Source organism: Phoca vitulina, unplaced genomic scaffold, assembly GCF_004348235.1.
Source record: "Phoca vitulina isolate PV1807 unplaced genomic scaffold, GSC_HSeal_1.0 scaffold45, whole genome shotgun sequence".
Taxonomy (NCBI): Eukaryota; Metazoa; Chordata; class Mammalia; order Carnivora; family Phocidae; genus Phoca; species Phoca vitulina.
Genome location: NW_022589748.1, coordinates 34,854 through 52,263, shown reverse-complemented (window position 1 = coordinate 52,263; position 17,410 = coordinate 34,854). Strand labels below are relative to the sequence as shown.

Below are 17,410 nucleotides of genomic sequence, written 5' to 3'. Positions count from 1 at the left end.
GAGCCGCACACCAGTTCGGCGGGGAAAAGGAGGGCACAGGAGCGCGCTCGGCTTTGCCCGCAGATCCAGACGGCGGCTGGAGGCGCGGGCCGAGAGGGACAGGGCCGGAGGCCGCAGGAAGCTCGGCGGCCCAGACGCCAGAGGCCGCAAGGGATCCCACCCGAGCCCGGGACGTGTGCGGATTCGCTGTGCGCCAGCGGCCAGTTGCGCGGGACGCTGGGACCACACCTCCCGGCTGAGTGAGAGAGCAGAGGCCAGGGGCCCTGCGCCCTCACGGGTGCGGGCAGTCTGACCTGCTCGGCCTCAGCCCTTCAGACCGCGCGGGAGAGCCGCCCCAGCAGGGCACCTTCCGTGTCTCAGAAGTACTGGGGTTAGGCTGCGGAAGGACCGCAAAGAGAGAGAGAGGGAAGGGCCTCCCCGAAGGGCAGAGGGGGAAACCCCTCACCCTTCTGGGCAGTGGCGTCGGCCTGGTTCCCCCTGGGGCTTGGGACCCTCCGCAAGGAGTCACCTCCGCGGAGGTTGTCAGTTCCCCGAGGAGTACTAGACTGGGTGCACTGAGGGAAAGTCCCCAGAAATTCCTGGAGAATCCGGGGAGCGTCCCGGGACTGATAAAGGCCCTCATCAGTGGCCACCAAATGTGTGTGGGGGGGTGGGGGGGCAGGCTCCCCATGTGAGGCTACCAAATGTGGTATCTAAATGGAGTGTCTGTCCCAATCGGATGGGGCCCCCCAAATACGGGGCGACGATCCAGTGGAAGCCTGCGCACAGGCTGTGAAAGAATTCACCTGAGGCAGAACAAAGGAGATAGAAGTTTATTGGATACACTGCAAGGACACAGTGGGTGGGGACTGTTTGGGGAAGATGAGGTATGGTGACAAAGGGCATTTTCTCCTTTTTGGCAACGGTGCCCGGTTGTAAGTAGCCCATTGGTAGGTTTGGGTCTATGGATATTTTGAGATGGGTCACCTGATGGGCCTGTCTGTATCCAGCCAGGGGGTCGCTGTGGGCCCTTTCTACAATCCATCACTCAAGCCTGTTTGCCTAAAAGTGGCTTCTATAGTATGCTCTTTTCAGGAGAAAAAGAGAAGCTGGGAAGGCTGTTATAAACTGAAGTCCATTGGAGTAACCCTGGAGTTAGAAGTGTGGTGGCTTCTCATTGGCTGAGCTCTTCTGAGGCAGAAGGGGTGGTGGGTTGTACAAGGAGAGCCCTTCTTCCTCCAGCTGGGATAGTAGGGTAGAGCAAGGTCAAGTCTATCTCTTCTTGTTGCGTCTGTGTGGTAGGGCGTGAGAGCGCCCCCTGCTGACACCTCCCCACTCCAACTCCATGAGGTTCACATTATTCTCACTTCACAAAGGCACTTCTAGAAGGGGGATGTTTATATTGTTTTTTGGAAAATTCCTGAAGAACATCAGCTGAGACATCAATACCTTCATAGTTAAACCTCCATGAAAGATGTATGCAATTACTTTCTCAAATGGCAGATTGAAGCTGGACTTGACTAGGCTGGAGCCCAAATGTCCAAACCAACATGGCTTCCTGAGGACTGAGGATAATACAGCTATGAAAGTAATAGCTGACATTGATTACGTGCTCACTGCGTGCTCTGAAGTCTGTGTCCTAAACACCTCACACACATCATCTAGTTTAATCGTCCTGTCACATAGGCCCTGGCATCATCCCCTTATTTTAACAATCTGAGGCACTAAGTCCTGAGCAATGAGGTATTAAGGAATTGTTCAAGGTCCCATGTCTGTAGTGGAGGGTGGCCCAAGCCCTGTGGGTCCACCTATGCAAAAGGGGCACCTTTTCTTCTTTTACCCAAAACCACTGATTGGTCTAGACTCAGCCCTGGACTGAGCTGGCATTCAAAGCCCAGGGGCTCCAGGCTCAGAGATCCCCATCTCTCATCACTGTGTGGTCCTGCCTTGTTGCATTAAATAATACAAGTCAGACTAAGGTAGGGACATGGAGAGCTGTGTAGGCTCGAGCTGCTTCTGTGACCCTCTTCTCCTGGGAACAGTCACAAGCTTCCAGAAGAGTCTCTTCCATGAACTATGTTCCCGATCCATCTCAGAGTAAATTGCTGACCTGATGTTTCATAATCCCCTGTAATTCCTACAAAGACATTCTCCCTCAAAGTCAGGAAGTGGACGCTGACACATTACTGCCAAGTAACCATCAGAGCCTGTTTCCCCAATGTCCTTTATAGCAGAAGGACTTCTGATTCAGTCACTGATTTTACATTTCACCCCTCTTTAGTCTCTTTACTTCAGTCTGGAACACTTACTTAGTCTAAGTTGAGCCTTTTGTTAAAGAACAGAATTCCAACAATCAAGTTGAAGAGCTAATTGGCTTTATTAAGGGATTAATGAATCAGCACCATCACACCTGGCAAGTAGACAGATGCTCCCAGGAGGTGTACAAAATGCAGGGTTTTCTAGGAAGGAGGGTGGAGCAAGAAGTGCATAGAGGGAAAAGAAAGGATTGTTTCAGGCCAAGACACCTTCTTTCTGGGGGATGGACTTGCAGGGTTTCTATCCTGAAGATGATTCACTAGTGCCCATCAGGAAATTTCAGATGGACTGTTAAAAGTTCACCTTCCTGGGATAAGTTGAAACTGTGATTAGTCTTAGTTTGCTGTGAGGTGGGGTTGGGGGGCAAATGGCTCCAATCTGGGCTTGTTTTTTCTTTTTTTTTTTTAATCACTTTCAGGACCTTGACTTTATTGAAGATGACACACCAGTTACAGATTAGGAGTAGATATTCCTTTATTTGGTTTTGTCTGATTTTTTGAGGATTTCTTGAAGGTTTGCCTCCCTGGTAAGAATATTCCAAGAATATTCCAGAGGTGATGTTGAGATTTTACCCTGTCCTATTGTGGACTCTCACCAGACCACCCCTCTGTGAGGACATCTTTCTCACCTAGCTTGGGCTCCCACACCCATGCCAGGCTGCTCTTCCACGTGGACACCCTCCCCACCCTACTCAGTTTCTAACTTGGAGTCACTGTGACTCTTTCTCTGCCCCTGACCCTCAATGTGGGGCTGCCCACCTGGCTGTGCCCCACCTATGGTTTTAGGACTGAATTATCCAGGAAGAAAGGCAAAGGAAGAGAAGAGAGGAGAAGAGAAAGAAGGAGTGGGGAGGGGAAGGAAAAGGAAGAATCCTGTGCAAATGGACAAATGGTTTTAGCCTTGCTGTCCAATCAACCACCTCTGATTCCATGTTCATTGTGTCGGGACAGTTGGGAGCTGAGGCTGGAACACAAAGAGAAAGTATGTTCCCTGCCTACCAGAACAGCCGGGCAGATGAGATGAAAACTTTAAATCAAAACTAATCATATAATACTAAGTGCCTCCATCGAGTTATAAAAAACATGTGCTCCAAAACCTGTAGAGTTAAACTATGAATATACTTTCTGAGCAATGGGCAAAGTCACAGTGGATTAACTCTCACCTATCTTAACATATCACATTGGAGTTCTGAACAAGCTCCACCCACCCAGTGACTGTGATGGTCAAAACATTCAGTCGCTGGCTCTCACTCATCAGTTCTATGGATTCCCCTTAATGTGCACAAAACCATCAGTTAATACTTTTGTAAAGAGGTGTTGCTTGACTGGCTCAGTGTGATAGTTAATGTAGAATATTCAAAATAATACATGTGATATAAATGTCGCTACCACAGTCATGACACTAATTCTTGTTTTCATTAAAGTTTGTTGATAAAATTGTTAAGGAAGGGGTGCCTGGGTGGCTCAGTCGTTGAGCGTCTGCCTTCGGCTCAGGTCATGATCCTGGGGTCCTGGGATCGAGCCCCGCATCGGGCTTCCTGTTCCACTGGAGGCCTGCTTCTCCCTCTCCCACTCCCCCTGCTTGTGTTCTCTCTCTCGCTGTGTCTCTCTTTGTCAAATAAATAAATAAAAAATCTTAAAAAAAAAATTGTTAAGGAAGTTTTAATCTTGATCAGTGCTCAGGGGAGTAGCTGGCACTAACTGGGGGTAGTCTGTATGAACCAGACAAGCTGAGTCTACATCTCTGGCAATTATTATCACCTCCTTTACTCTCCACAATATATAATGCTCCACACAGACACTGGGAAAGCTAAATGAATGTACAGAATCCCTAGTCATCCATCATGGGCAGTATGTGAAGGCCATCTTCATTTCTGGGTTTTACTCACAAAAGAAATTGAGGTCTCTGGTGATCTGGGATACAGCTTCTTGAAGAACAAAGGGGAAGTCCTTAGAGAAAGTCAGGCTCTGTCCACACTCCCATCTCTTGGCTCAACCTTGAGAATAATGGGTTTTTCTGTTTGAATAATCCCTTGAGTGCTCATTCTCAGGTGGATCTGCAACAGTTACACAAGCATATGAGAACCAGGAATGAAGCCTTACTGACAACAAAAACAAAGGAGACAAGAAACATGAAGGACAATAATGATTTACAAACACATAAATACTACTTTTAGATGCATATATCTGGGATCTTACTCTTACTCTGTAAGCTGTCAAGACTGGAGGGTGGGAGTATTCATCCACTACTCATTCAACAAATATCTATTGAGCACCTTCTCTGTACCAGGCTGGGGATAAAATTTTGTTGGCTTGTGTTCCTTTTGCTTTAATTTTAAGTAAAAGGCATAAACTTTTAAATTTTAAACCAGGTTCTTAGGCATCATGTCAAAGTATTTTCAAAAGTAATACAGAATGTATTTTGTGTTATGTTCAAGCTTGCAAAGTAAACCTGAGTGGGTATTATGCATTTTAATGTATGGCCATCCTCCCTGCTAAAGATCCTGTCACCTCTCCCGGTGGAACCATCCATTCTTGATGGCAGGAGTTCTTTGTGAAGCATGATGGTTGTTTTCTACCATCTCCTGCTCCAGAATGTGGTGCAAATGGTGAGCTTCTGAAGACCCTACAGTATTCTGAGTGAATCTTTAACCCCATTCTCCCCTAGTGACTATCCTAAAGTGTGGGGCAGCCACCAGCAGAGTCACCTTCTAATCTCAGTTGACTGAAGGGTAAGCAAATGCCTTAGAAGGTGAGAACTGCCAGCCTGTGGGTGAGCAGGAGCTTGCAGGGAGTGTCTGCCCCAGCCCAGGTGTGCCAGAGCCCCACTTTCTCTCAGGGCTGAGACCCCTGTTTGTAGTCAGTTACTGCTATGCAGCTGCCCTAAAGCCACAAATAAGATGGAGACCACCTCCATCTTCCTCCTCTTCTCTGATAGTCTAATAAAGGGATGAGCTGTATAATAAATGCACAAGTCCTAAAAGTAGGCTGTATTGTACAGCCTTGCTTGAAATGATTCAGTGGCCACGATTCTTTATGTTTTTCAGAGGACAGATTCCAGATCCTTCTAAAAATGTAACACCTTGTTATTTTTTAAATCTTAAATGGGATGCATATATTTCCCCTGCAGAAAGACAGACACACACACAACAAGCCTATACACAAATGTCATTTCTTAAATTATTAAAATTAAAATTCTTTACAATTTGCATCCTGGGGCTCTAAATCAACTTCAAATCACTTGTGAACTTCCCTGGATGACTATAAGCCACTGGTGGGAGTTTAAGAAAGGAATAATGACAGAGGCCTATAGTAACCTAGAACATATAGCAGAGGAGGGAATGGGATCTGGTGCATGGGGAGGCACCAGGGAGGGGCCTGGGGACTGACCAAGCCTGGAAGGATAAGAACAGATGGGAGGAGAGCATGCAGAGCCTTCACAGAGCTCAAAGAGGGATGGAAAGGGAGCACAGCCTGAATGGAGCCAAGCTTGCAGAAGGTGGGGCCAGGTACCCAGGATGGCCTGGACCCTGGGAGTCCTTCACATCAGGCAGACATGCTTCACACCACTGATTCTCAACCTTGCTTGCCCTTGAGAATCACGGGGCACTTTTATTTTATTTATTTATTGATTTATTTATTGATTGATTTATTTATTTATTTTAAGATTTTATTTATTCATTTATTTGACAGAGAGAGACAGCGAGAGAGGGAACACAAGCAGGCGGAGTGGGAGAGGAAGAAGCAGGCTCCCCACTGAGCAGGGAGCCTGATGTGGGGCTCGGTCCCAGGACCCTGGGATCATGACCTGAGCCGAAGGCAGATGCCCAACGACTGAGCCACCCAGGCACCCCTCACGGGACACTTTTAAAGCCACACTCTGGGTGAATTATGTTAGAAAATCTCAGATGACCGGGCATTAGGATTTTTTGCTGTTGTTGTTCTTTCTTTCTTTTTATTATGTTTTGTCAGTCACCATACAGTACTTCATTAGTTTTTGATGTAGTGTTCCATGGTTCATTGTTTGTGTATAACATCCTGTGCTCTGGTCTGCTTCTGAAATGAGACCTGACACCACCTCCACTAGAACTGAGGCCCTATAGACCTCTCTGGTCAAATATCATTCAAATATCAGGATTATTTGTTCCAGCTTCATGAAAAATGCTGTTGGTATTTGATAAGGATTGCATTAAACATGTACATTGCTTTGGGTAGTATGGACATTTTAACAATATTTGTTCTTTCAATCCATGAGCATGGAAGATCTTTCCAATTCTTTGTGTCCTCTTCAATTTCTTTCATCACTGTTTTATAGTTTTCAGAGTACAGGTCTTTCACTTCTTTGGTTAGGCTTATTCCTAGATATCTTATTGTTTTTGGCACAATTTTAAATGGGATTGATTCCAGGATTTCTCTTTCTGCTGCTATATTATTGGTGTATAGAAATGCAGCAAATTTCTGGCATTGATTTTGTGTCCTGCAATTTTACTCAATTCATTGATCAGTTCTAGCAATTTTTTAGTGGAGTTTTTTGGGTTTTCTATATAGAGTATCATGTCATCTGCATGTAGTGAGAGTCTGATTTCTTCCTTGCTGACTTGGATGGCTTTTCTTTCTTTGTGTTGTCTGATTTGTGTGGCTAGGACTTCTAGTACTATGTTAAATAACAGTGGTGAGTGTGGACATCTCTGTCTTCTTCCTGACCATAAAGGAAAAACTCTCAGTTTTTCCCCATTGAGGATGATATTAGCTGTGGGTTTTTCATATGTGGCCTTTATTATGTTGAGGTATGTTCCCTCAAAATGTACCTTTTTGAGGATTTTTATCATGAATGGATGTTCTACTCTGTCAAATACTTTATCTGCATCTATAGAAATAATCATATCTTTCCTATCCTTTCTTTTATTAATGTGGTGTATCACATTGATTAATTTGTGAATATTGAACCGTCCTTGCAAGCCAGGAATAAATCCCACTTGATCATGGTGAATGATTTTTTTTTTAATGTTTTGTTGGATTCAATTTGCTAGTATCTGTTGAGAATTTTTGCACCCATGTTCATCAGGGATATTGGCCTGTAGTTCTCTTCTTTAGTGGAGTCTTTATCTGGTGCTGGTATCAGGGCAATGCTGGTCTCATAGAAGGGATTTGAAAGTTTTCCTTCCTTTTCTATTCTTGAATAGTTTGACAAGAATAAGCATTAACTCTTTAAATGTTTGGTAGAATTTGCCTGTGAAAGCCATCTGGCCCTGGACTTTGGTTTGTTAGGAGTTTTTTGATTACTAATTCAATTTCTTTGTTGATTATTGATCTGTTCAAGTTTTCTATTTCTTCCTGTTTCAGTTTCAGTAGTTTATATGTTGCTAGGAATCTATCCATTTCTTCCAGGTTGTCCAATTTGTTGGCATACAGGTTTTCATAATATTCTCTTATAATTTTTTGTATTTCTGTGGTGTTGGTTGTTATTTCCCATCTCTCATTTGTGATTTTATTTATTGGGGTCCTTTCTCTTTTCTTTTTGATAAGTCTGGCTGGAGGTTTATCGATTTTATCAATTTTTTCAAAGAACCAGCTCCTGGTTTCATTGATCTGTTCTATTGTTTTTGTAGTTTCTATATCATTTATTCCTGATCTAATCTTTATTCTTTCCTTCCTTCTGCTGGCTTTAGGCTTCATTTGTTGTTCTTTTTCTAGCTCCTTTAGTGTAAGGTTAGGTTGTTTGAGATTTTTCTTGCTTCTTGAGGTACGCCTGTATGCTATATACTTCCCTCTTAGGACTGCTTTTGCTACATCCCAAAGGTTTTGGGTCATTGTGTTTTCATTTGTTTCCATGTATTTTTTTTATGTCTTCTTTGATTTCCTGGTGGACCCATATATTGTTAGTAGCATTGTTTAGTTTCCATGTATTTGTGATCTGTCCAAATTTTTTTTTTAAAGGTTTTATTTATTTATTTGACAGAGAGAGACACAGCGAGAGAGAGGGAACACAAGCAGGGGGAGTGGGAGAGGGAGAAGCAGGCTTCCCACTGAGCAGGGAGCCTGATGCGGGGCTCGATCCCAGGACCCTGGGATCATGACCTGAGCCGAAGGCAGATGCTTAACGACTGAGCCACCCAGGCGCCCCAGAGGATCTGTCCAAATTTGTTATTGTGGTTGACTTCTATTTTCACAGCGTTGTGGTCGGCAAAGGTGCATGGCATGATTCCAATCTTATTGTATCTCTTGAGGCTTGTTTTGTAACCTAATATGTATCTTCTGGAGAATATTCCATGTGCACTTAAATAGAATGTGTATTCTGCTGCTTTGGATGGAATGTTCTCAATATATCTGTTAAGTCCATCTGGTCTAAGGCGTCATTCAAAGCCATTGTTTTCTTGCTGATTTTCTGTTTAGATGATCTGTGCATTGCTGTCAGTGGGGTATTAAAGTCCCCCACTGTTCTTGTGTTATTATCAATCAGTTCCTTTATGTTCGTTATTATGTTTAATGTATTTGGGTGCTCCTATGTTGGTGCATAAATATTTACAACTATTAGATCTTCTTGTTGGATTGTCCCCTTTATGATTATATAATGCCCTTGTCTCTTTTTATAGTCTTTGTTTTAAAGTCTAGTTTGTCTGATATAAGCATTGCTACTCCAGCTCTCTTTTGACATCCATTTGCATGATAAATGTTTCTCCATCACATCACTTTCAATCTACAGGTATCTTTAGCTCTAAAATGAAATCCCCAGCTAGCCTTATGGGTTTTCCCTCGTAAGGTAAAGACTACTTTGGTCTTGGTGCTTTTAAGATTTTTTCTTTATCACTATATTTCGCAAATTTTTTAAAAAGATTTTTTTATTTTTCTATATTATTATTATTATTTTTTTAAATTTTAAGTAGGCTCCACGCCCAATGTGGGGCTTGAACTCATGCTCTGAGATCTAGAGTTGCATGCCCTACTGACTGAGCCAGTCAGGCAATCCTATTTTGCAAATTTAATTACATGTCTTGGTGTTGGCCTGATTTTGTTGATTTTGGTGGAGTTATCTGTGCCTCCTGGAATCAGGATGTATGTTTCCTTCCCCAGAGTAGGGAAGTTTTCAGATATTATTTCTTCAAATAAATTTTCTGTCCCCTTTTCTCTCTCTTCTTCTGCGATTCATATAATACAAATGTTATTATGTTTGATGGAGTCACAGAGTTCCCTAAATCTATTCGTGTTGCATAATTCTTCTTTGTCTCTTTCGTTCAGCTTCATTATTTTCTGTTATTTCCATTATCTTCTAGGTCACTAATTCATTCCTCTGCTTCCTCCAGCTGCTGTTCACTGCATCAAGCCTGTTTTCAATCTCATTTATTGCATTCTTCATCTCTGATTGATTCTTTTTTAACTTTTTTATCTCTGTGGTAAGGGTCTCACTGATGTCTCTCTTCTTTTCTCAAGCCCAGTGAGTGTTCTTATGATTGTTGCTTTAAATTCTCCATTAGGCCTGTTACTTATATCTGTTTTGCTTAAATCTCTGGCTGTGGCCTTATCTTGATCTTTCATTTGGGATAAATTCCTCCATCTTGGTATTTTGTCTAAGTCTCTGCCTTCTTCTCTGTGTTAGAAAAGCCAGTTATGTCTCCTGCTCCTGAAAGTAATGGCCTTATGAATTGAGGTCATGTAGCACCCAAGGCCTGGAGCTTCACAGAGTCATTGGTGTGTGGTGCATATGCTCTGCTGTTGTGTTTTGGCTGCTCTATCCTTCAGGCCAGTTGTCTGCAGAGGCTCTCCTTGCTTGCTGTGGGCAATGTTTGGTCCCTGGCCTGAATGTGGCGAGTTTTAACTAGGTGTGCTCTGGTCTGCTTATGAAATGAGACCTGACACCACCTTCACCAGAACTGAGGCCTGTAGAACTCTCTGGTCAGGAGACATGGTGTGGGGAGGGGTTTGTGCTAGTCTTCTGGGGAAGGGGTCTGCTATGCTGGGAGGCAAGCCTGACTGAGAAGGGCAGTCCCACCAGAGCACAGGGAGGTGGGGCTTGGTGTAAGCAAGTTAGGCAGCCAGTACAGGCAGTGTGCTGCCTCCTACAGGTGACTCTGTGTTTGTGCTGAGGGGCGGGGGAGTAAAAGGTGCCAGCCAGCTCATTTGTTCCTGGAGAGGCATCTCTGTGAACACTGCCTCTCAGGGACGCACTCCTAGAAGAGGGAATAATCTCCCCTCTGTGTGTCCCAGGTGTTCTTCAGTCAGGATTTCCAAAAGAACCCACTGATTCTAATGTACAAACGGGTTGAGAACCATGGTCATGAGAGCTTCTGTAAGTTGTGGTGGAGAAGAGCATCCTTCAAAAGTCATGTCATGATAATCACTGCACGTCAAGACTATGCACAACATGTTTCCTTCCTTTCAGTGGACTTGAGAGAAATTTAAAACATTGCTCAAGTTCAAAGGTCTGTGTTAATCATGTCAAGCTAACTAACTGACTACATGACCCTCATGGTTGAGTGGTCATAAGCCACAGACATGGCACTCAAGAGCTGAAGAATGGTCACACATGACTCCAAATAGATTCTTTTGGCTGATAGAACAAATTATTAAGGATAAATGAGCCCCCCAACACACATATCCATTACTTATCTCTTAGTTTGAAAAAAGCAATAAAACACTATTTATGCAGAAAGTAATCTGTCTGACCTGTGTTTCTTTACAAGGTTTGAAGGAGAAGTTCTGCAAGACTCTGACCAGGGCAAGTTTCATGTTCATGATCGCAAACCTCATTCCAATGCAGTTTCGGGGTCCAGTTCCAAAAGGTAGGTATGTATAAGGATTTATGCTGTCCTTGTTCTTCTTACTGAACCTGGTTCCACAATACAAGTTGGGAATACATTAGTGAAACATAAAAACCGTAAGAGCTACATGCTTGGGATTCTCACCAAAACTACACAGGACACTTTTGGGGGCTTGTGATGTGTCAAAAATTCTCCATAATAGCCATTTTTAACATGTGGATTTCTTACTCCCTGGCCCAGTCCCTGACACACATAGATAAGCACTTCCTCTCATGACTGAATGAATCACAGAGAAGTACTGGGAATGGTCTCTGGTTTCTGTTGAAGAAGCTATAGGCCTGGGAACTGCTGAGCTTGTGGGAACCACCAGGACTCCTGGTCCAAAAAATGGACTACTTGGTCAATTCTGACTTCTTTCAGCAAGTACTATGCGTAAATGTGATTCTAGCACTAGGGACACCATACAACAAGATAAGGCCTCTGCCATAAGGGAGCTTAGAGTCAGGGACTAGAAGTCTAGATCTCTGAAAAGTTCACTCCAAATTTTGTTCACCAATACAATAAACAGGAAAGCACCAACTCTTTGCAGAATTCAGGCTTTGCCCAAAGCCAGACTCTGCTCTGAATTCCCAGAGGAGAAAGCTCAAGACCCCTCTAAGGAGGATGTCTCAGACGGCTAGAGAGCAGATGACTTTCTTATGATGAACCCCAGATACCAACAGAGGTGGGAGCTTGTACTGGACTGCAGCCACATATAGCACGGGACCTTTGTGTGCTCCTGTCCTCCTGAGGCTGCTCCTCCTGCCAGGGATGAGGACTCAGGTCCACAGCATCTGCTCTCATGCTAAGGCTAACAGAAACAGTGGCCAAGGTTTACAAACATGGAATGTGGGGGCTAGGGGGTGAATTCAGAGAGCTAGAGAGGACAGAAAAACTTAAAAGGAAAAAAGACCTATTTACTGAAAGATGGTAAGTTAAAAAAAAATAAGTCATATACATATAATCACACACAGAAATATAGCATGTTGTTTGTAGTCTAATGTTACATTAAGTAAGCAGTTCAAAACCAAAAATTATAATACCATTCTAATTTTTAGTAATCTATATATACACAGAAAAATGTCCATAAGGAGATACATGACATTATTGATAATCTTAACATATTGGGTCTGTAGATGACTATAATTTTCTTTATTTCTAGTCAATAGTGTATAAAATATTGACAACAAAGAATGATAATTTTGTAATAAGAAAAAAACTTCTAAGAGCAAAAAGATGTCCAAATAAGTAATTGTACAACCACATGCTTGTCATCTATACTAAGAGATGTCAGAATATCCTCCAATATGAGGGTGGGTTCCCCTTTTGAGTGTTCCCTGTACCTTTCAGGACGGAACTCCTCAGGCTCTGGCCAGAGATCCAGGTCTTGGTGAAGAGTAAAGACCGGCACCATCACCACTGTCCCTTTGGGAATTAACACACCACCGATTTCCACATCTTTCTTACAGACCCTCTCAAGTCTACCAGTGACTGGGTATAATCTGAAACTTTCATTCAACACCATGTCCAGATACTCCATCTGTACAAGGGCATTGTAAGTGGGCAGTGCCTGGAAGGAAACAGATTTTGATACATTGGGATCAATTTCAACTCATTCTCAGCACTACTACGGAAGTGTCAGGAATCACTTCAGTCATTTATTTCGGTAAAGGATCTTAGCATTTAAGTGCATTTTAATCTCTACCATGTCCTTTGACCTGCTCAGTGGCCCAATGACATGTGCAGAGTAGTGACACATGTCACAAGGGGAGACTGCTGGGACAACTCCCTAAACAGGGCCTGAAATCCCTCTCACCACCATGTAGTGGTTATTCTTCCTTGTATAAACAAAAGTGACTAAAAGCCTACAACCCTTACTCTTACTTGGAATAAGCTGAAGTCACTGTTTCCTTTCAAAAGAGGGCCCACACATCTGTACCAAGGAAAGAGAAAAGGCAACAGAAAAAAATCCTCTATTCCATGTAAAGTCTTCTAGTTGAAATATCCTGCTTCCTAGGTTTTAATGATATATATAAAGTTTGGAGAGAAGCACTATATTATGTAAAAATTCTATAAATAATTTGGGGAGAAACTAGTTCTTCTCTAACATAAATATAAGAAAAGAAGATTAAGATTAGATGGTACCATGGTACACAATTTCAGTTCTAGGGAAGGAGGTAAAGGGAGTAAGAACCCTATCCTTAACCCCACCCTCTGTTGCTGGAAGGGTCTCATAGTTGTTGCTTCAAGGTTAACAATAAACCAAATAAGCCACTCCAGCCCCAGAGGCCAGGTGTTTTCATAAGCAGAGAATTCCAGTTTGCGCAGGTCTGAAAACTGTGGGCAATTGTGTCTATCACTTGGTGTTATATTTAAGAGCCAACATTGTAGAGGTTACGAGTTCCATCAGGATCCAAGCATCCTGGTTCATAGCTTGGCTTTTTCACCACTAGGTATGTGATAGTGAAAGAAAGTTATGTCTCTGTAGTTCAGTTTCTGACTTGTTACACTGAGATAATTAGAGTCGACCCTTCATAGGGTATGTGGCAGAGACACTCACTACTCACCAGGATCCATGTAGGCCCCCATCGTTCCCAGCCCACCTGAACTTAGGGGAAACTACTTTGCAAATGGGGTATGATCTGAAGAGCTATATGTCAGTTTGGGGCCAAATACTGGAAAAGCAAGTGAGCAACACTCTAGTTCTTTATTCCCTGGCCAACATAAAGTCCTCACATTCTAGATAATGCAGGTATAAGAAAGCAGAGCCATTTTACCCTGTATCACCGAATATGTATGTAGAGCAGAGACTCCCATCCTCAACTAATACCCATCTTGGACATGCGAATGTGAGTCAGAAGTAAAGTTTTGCTATGTAAACCCACTAGATTTGAGGACTAATCTGTTACTAAGGCATAACAGAGCTCATCCTGACCTTTGTCCTCAGGTATGACCTGCTCACCTTATTGGGGAAAGTTGCATCAATCTCCTCCTGCAGTTTCTGCTGGACATCAGGGTGAGTGGCCAATGCATATGCAAAGAAGGAAAGAGCAGTGCTAGTGGGCTCATAGCCAGCAAAAAGAAAGGTCATAGATTGGGCCACGAGTTCCAGATCAGACAGAGCTAAGAGGAGAAAAAAGACATTTTAGCTAAAGCTGGTGAATGCAAAACATCACAGTTTAGATGACAAGAAATCCAAATGAAACTCCTAAATCCCTTGGGGAAAATATGTAAAAGCAATTCAGAATCAGACAAGGAGTGGTTTGTAGTCTGATGTCTAACCTACAGAGCCAGAAAGAGGCAAAAGTTGTCTTGATCTGCTTATTCCCAAGGTCTATACTATTCTTGGCCATCTGCTCCTGCTTATGCCACCCTCCCCACCAACACAGGTGGGTCATTTCAGGAGATGGCATTTCTGTCTCACATACACAGTGTTATCAGTCTGTCCCTGAAGAGTCCTAAAAGTACAAGTAACACAGGCTAGTATTCTTCCCCAGGAAAAATTTACATTCTTCCACAGCTTATTTTTTTTTTGAGAGAGAGAGTTTGCAATGCTAAGGTTTAATTGTCAGGAAAATTCAATGATCTTTTATCTAAACATTTTGGCAGAACTTAAGAGAACAATATTGGGCTCCAGATAAACTCTTGTTCAATGTGTGATCCATGGACCAGCAGCACCTACAGTGTCTGGGAGCTTATTAGAAATGCAGAATCTCAAACCTCATCCTAGAACTATGGAATCAAAATCTGAGCTTTCACAAAATGTGATGAGATGTGTAGATTATACCTTCTATTACTAGGTATCTAGTAATAGAAGACCTGGGGCACTACTCTTCAAGTGGATGATCTCAGATATATACAGAAACTATAACACAGACAAGAAGCTAGAAGAGGGGAGACTGATACTAGGGTAATTAATGTCACTAAAAGAGCATAAGAAAGTGCGTCAGTAGAAGGGGATTGGCCAGCATGAAATATAGACAAACAGAATCCAGTGAGTGGATATAGCAATGCTCATTCAATCATATCCTGAATGTCACCTTCCTTAGCAAATGGCTCCACCCTGAATATAAATTGGCCTCTCTTTGATTTTCTCCTGACAGAAAATAAGCATACCCAGGCTCTAATCTATTTGATTGGAACTGGATTAGGACCTTTAGATACTTGGAGCACTGAAATGAACAAGGTACCTGCAAACAGACATGTAATTCACAACTAGAAACAATACAGCATAAGTGTAAGAAAGGTCTACAAATTTCAGATTTTCAAGTGATACTTTCAGTGACCTCACTGTGGATAAATTCAACTACCCAACCTTTCCTCCTTTAGCATGGACCCAGTGACATTCAAAGTTTAGATCTGTACTGTTCAATATGGTAGCCATTTGCCAGATGTGGCTATTTAAATATAAATTTTAATTTATTACATTAAATACAATATAAGATTCAGCTCTTCAGTGGCACTAACCACATGTCAAGTGCTTAATAGCCACATGTGTGCAGTGGTCACTGTAGAGAACAGGACAGATATAGAATATTTCCTTCATCACAAAAATTTCTTGAACCAAACACAGATAGATAGAGGTAGACGTGTACATAGGTATAGATATATTTTAGTGATATAATGGAGTAAGGCTGTCCTTTTTCTCTGGAATCAGTTGTTAAATATATAGGAATTTTGTGAGATGGCTGTTAAACCTTGACACGTTGAAGTTAACCATGATGGGAATGTTTCTGTCATTGAAAGAAACTATAAATCAAGGCTTTTATTTGGGAGACAGAGACCATGTCTACACCATTGGTTATGGAGCTATAAAGAAATATTTAGGTTTATCAGTTCTGTGTAAATATTTGATGTGATTAGCCAGGCCCACTGAGAGGATCTAGAAAAAAAGCAACCCTAACTGCAACGAGCACTCCTAGATCCCAGGTTTTGGTTTCTTTCTTTTTTTTTTTTTTGTAAAAATTCATTTTAGAGAAAGAGAAAGCATGCACATGTGCATGCCAGTGGGGGTAGGGACAGAGGGAGAGAATCTCCAAGCAGATTCCCTGCTGAGCACAAAGCTGGATGTGGGGCTTGACCCCAAGACCCATGAGATCATGATCTTTGTCGAAACCAAGAGTCAGATGCTCAACCCAGGCACCCCAGAGTTTCGTTTCTAAATACCATTCTCACTAAAAGGAAACAGAACTCCTTGAAGTAATGGCTGATTTAAAGGCTCATCAGGGGAAGTAGAAGGGAGACCTGGAATATCTTATGTCAGAAGCAAGGAAGTGGTCATAAAATAATTCGTGGAAAGGATACAGGAGACTCTATGTACTATACTGGTGGATATACACCATTATACACTTGTCAAAACCCATAGAAATAACTACATCAAGAATAAATCCTAATTTAAACTCTGGACTTAAATGGTAATAATGTGTCATTGTATGTACACTGATTGTAACAAAACTACCACATGGGGAGGGATTTTGAAAGTGGGGGTGGCTTTGTGTAGGTGGGGAATATTGGAAATCTCTGTGCCTTTCACTCAATATTGCTGTGAACCTAAAACTGCTATAAAAAGTATACGCAAACAATGAATCATGGAACACTACATCAAAAACTAATGATGTACTGTATGGTGACTAACATAACATAAAAAAAAAGAATGATTTAAGAGACTAAGTTAGCAATATATGAGATCATATTGACATAAATAAATTAATGAGAGAGAATGTAAAGCTCCCTTATAATGGACTATCTCCCATAAATGTAGAAGAATTGATGGAATTAGAAAGTCACCATTTTGAAGCCATTATAGTAATAATGGTTTCAGTTAAATACCATCCATGGACGATAAAAGTAGTAGATGAATATTTGAAGAAAAACACAGTATTTACACAGTCGCAGAGGAATCTTGCACCAGTTACTTCTTAATTACAAAACGAAAAATAAAACTTTATAGTACATTAAGCCAGTGAACACAAGTTCAACCAAGTGTTCCAGGTGAAGGTCACCAACACTGGGGCCAAGTGCCTCCTGATGTGATGAAGACTTGATGCAAATTTCCAGGTAGAGGTTCCGATTCAGAGGGTCTGATTTGACCAGAGAATTGACATTGGAAGCAAGCTCCCCAGAAGTTCTGATGTAGGTGATCCACAGACCACTGACTGCCTTGTTTAGGGCTGCCCTTCAAGTACTGAACAAAGTTGTGGCTGCATGCTTCTGGAAAGTGGTTCTGGCTACCATTTGTATCTAAACATGTGTCTTTCTTCAATTTGCAGAAATCCCATCTGCTAAAAATCTTCCTCCGCATCTCAGAACCATCCCCTGCCT

The 17,410-nt window shown here is 42.3% G+C and overlaps 1 protein-coding gene across 1 annotated transcript in view; it reads right to left on the bottom strand.

The window, feature by feature from the left end:
* Positions 1 to 4,255: 4,255 nt before the first annotated feature.
* The window catches only part of LOC116648714 (cytochrome P450 3A12), a 38,143-nt gene continuing 24,988 nt past the window's right edge, over positions 4,256 to 17,410 (bottom strand). The window contains exons 10-13 of the mRNA XM_032430882.1: positions 14,052 to 14,212; positions 12,433 to 12,659; positions 10,956 to 11,118; positions 4,256 to 4,351 (exon numbers count right to left, since the gene is read on the bottom strand). Of these exons, the coding sequence (XP_032286773.1) occupies positions 4,256 to 4,351; positions 10,956 to 11,118; positions 12,433 to 12,659; positions 14,052 to 14,212 (647 nt within the window). The remainder of the gene's footprint in view (positions 4,352 to 10,955; positions 11,119 to 12,432; positions 12,660 to 14,051; positions 14,213 to 17,410) is intronic.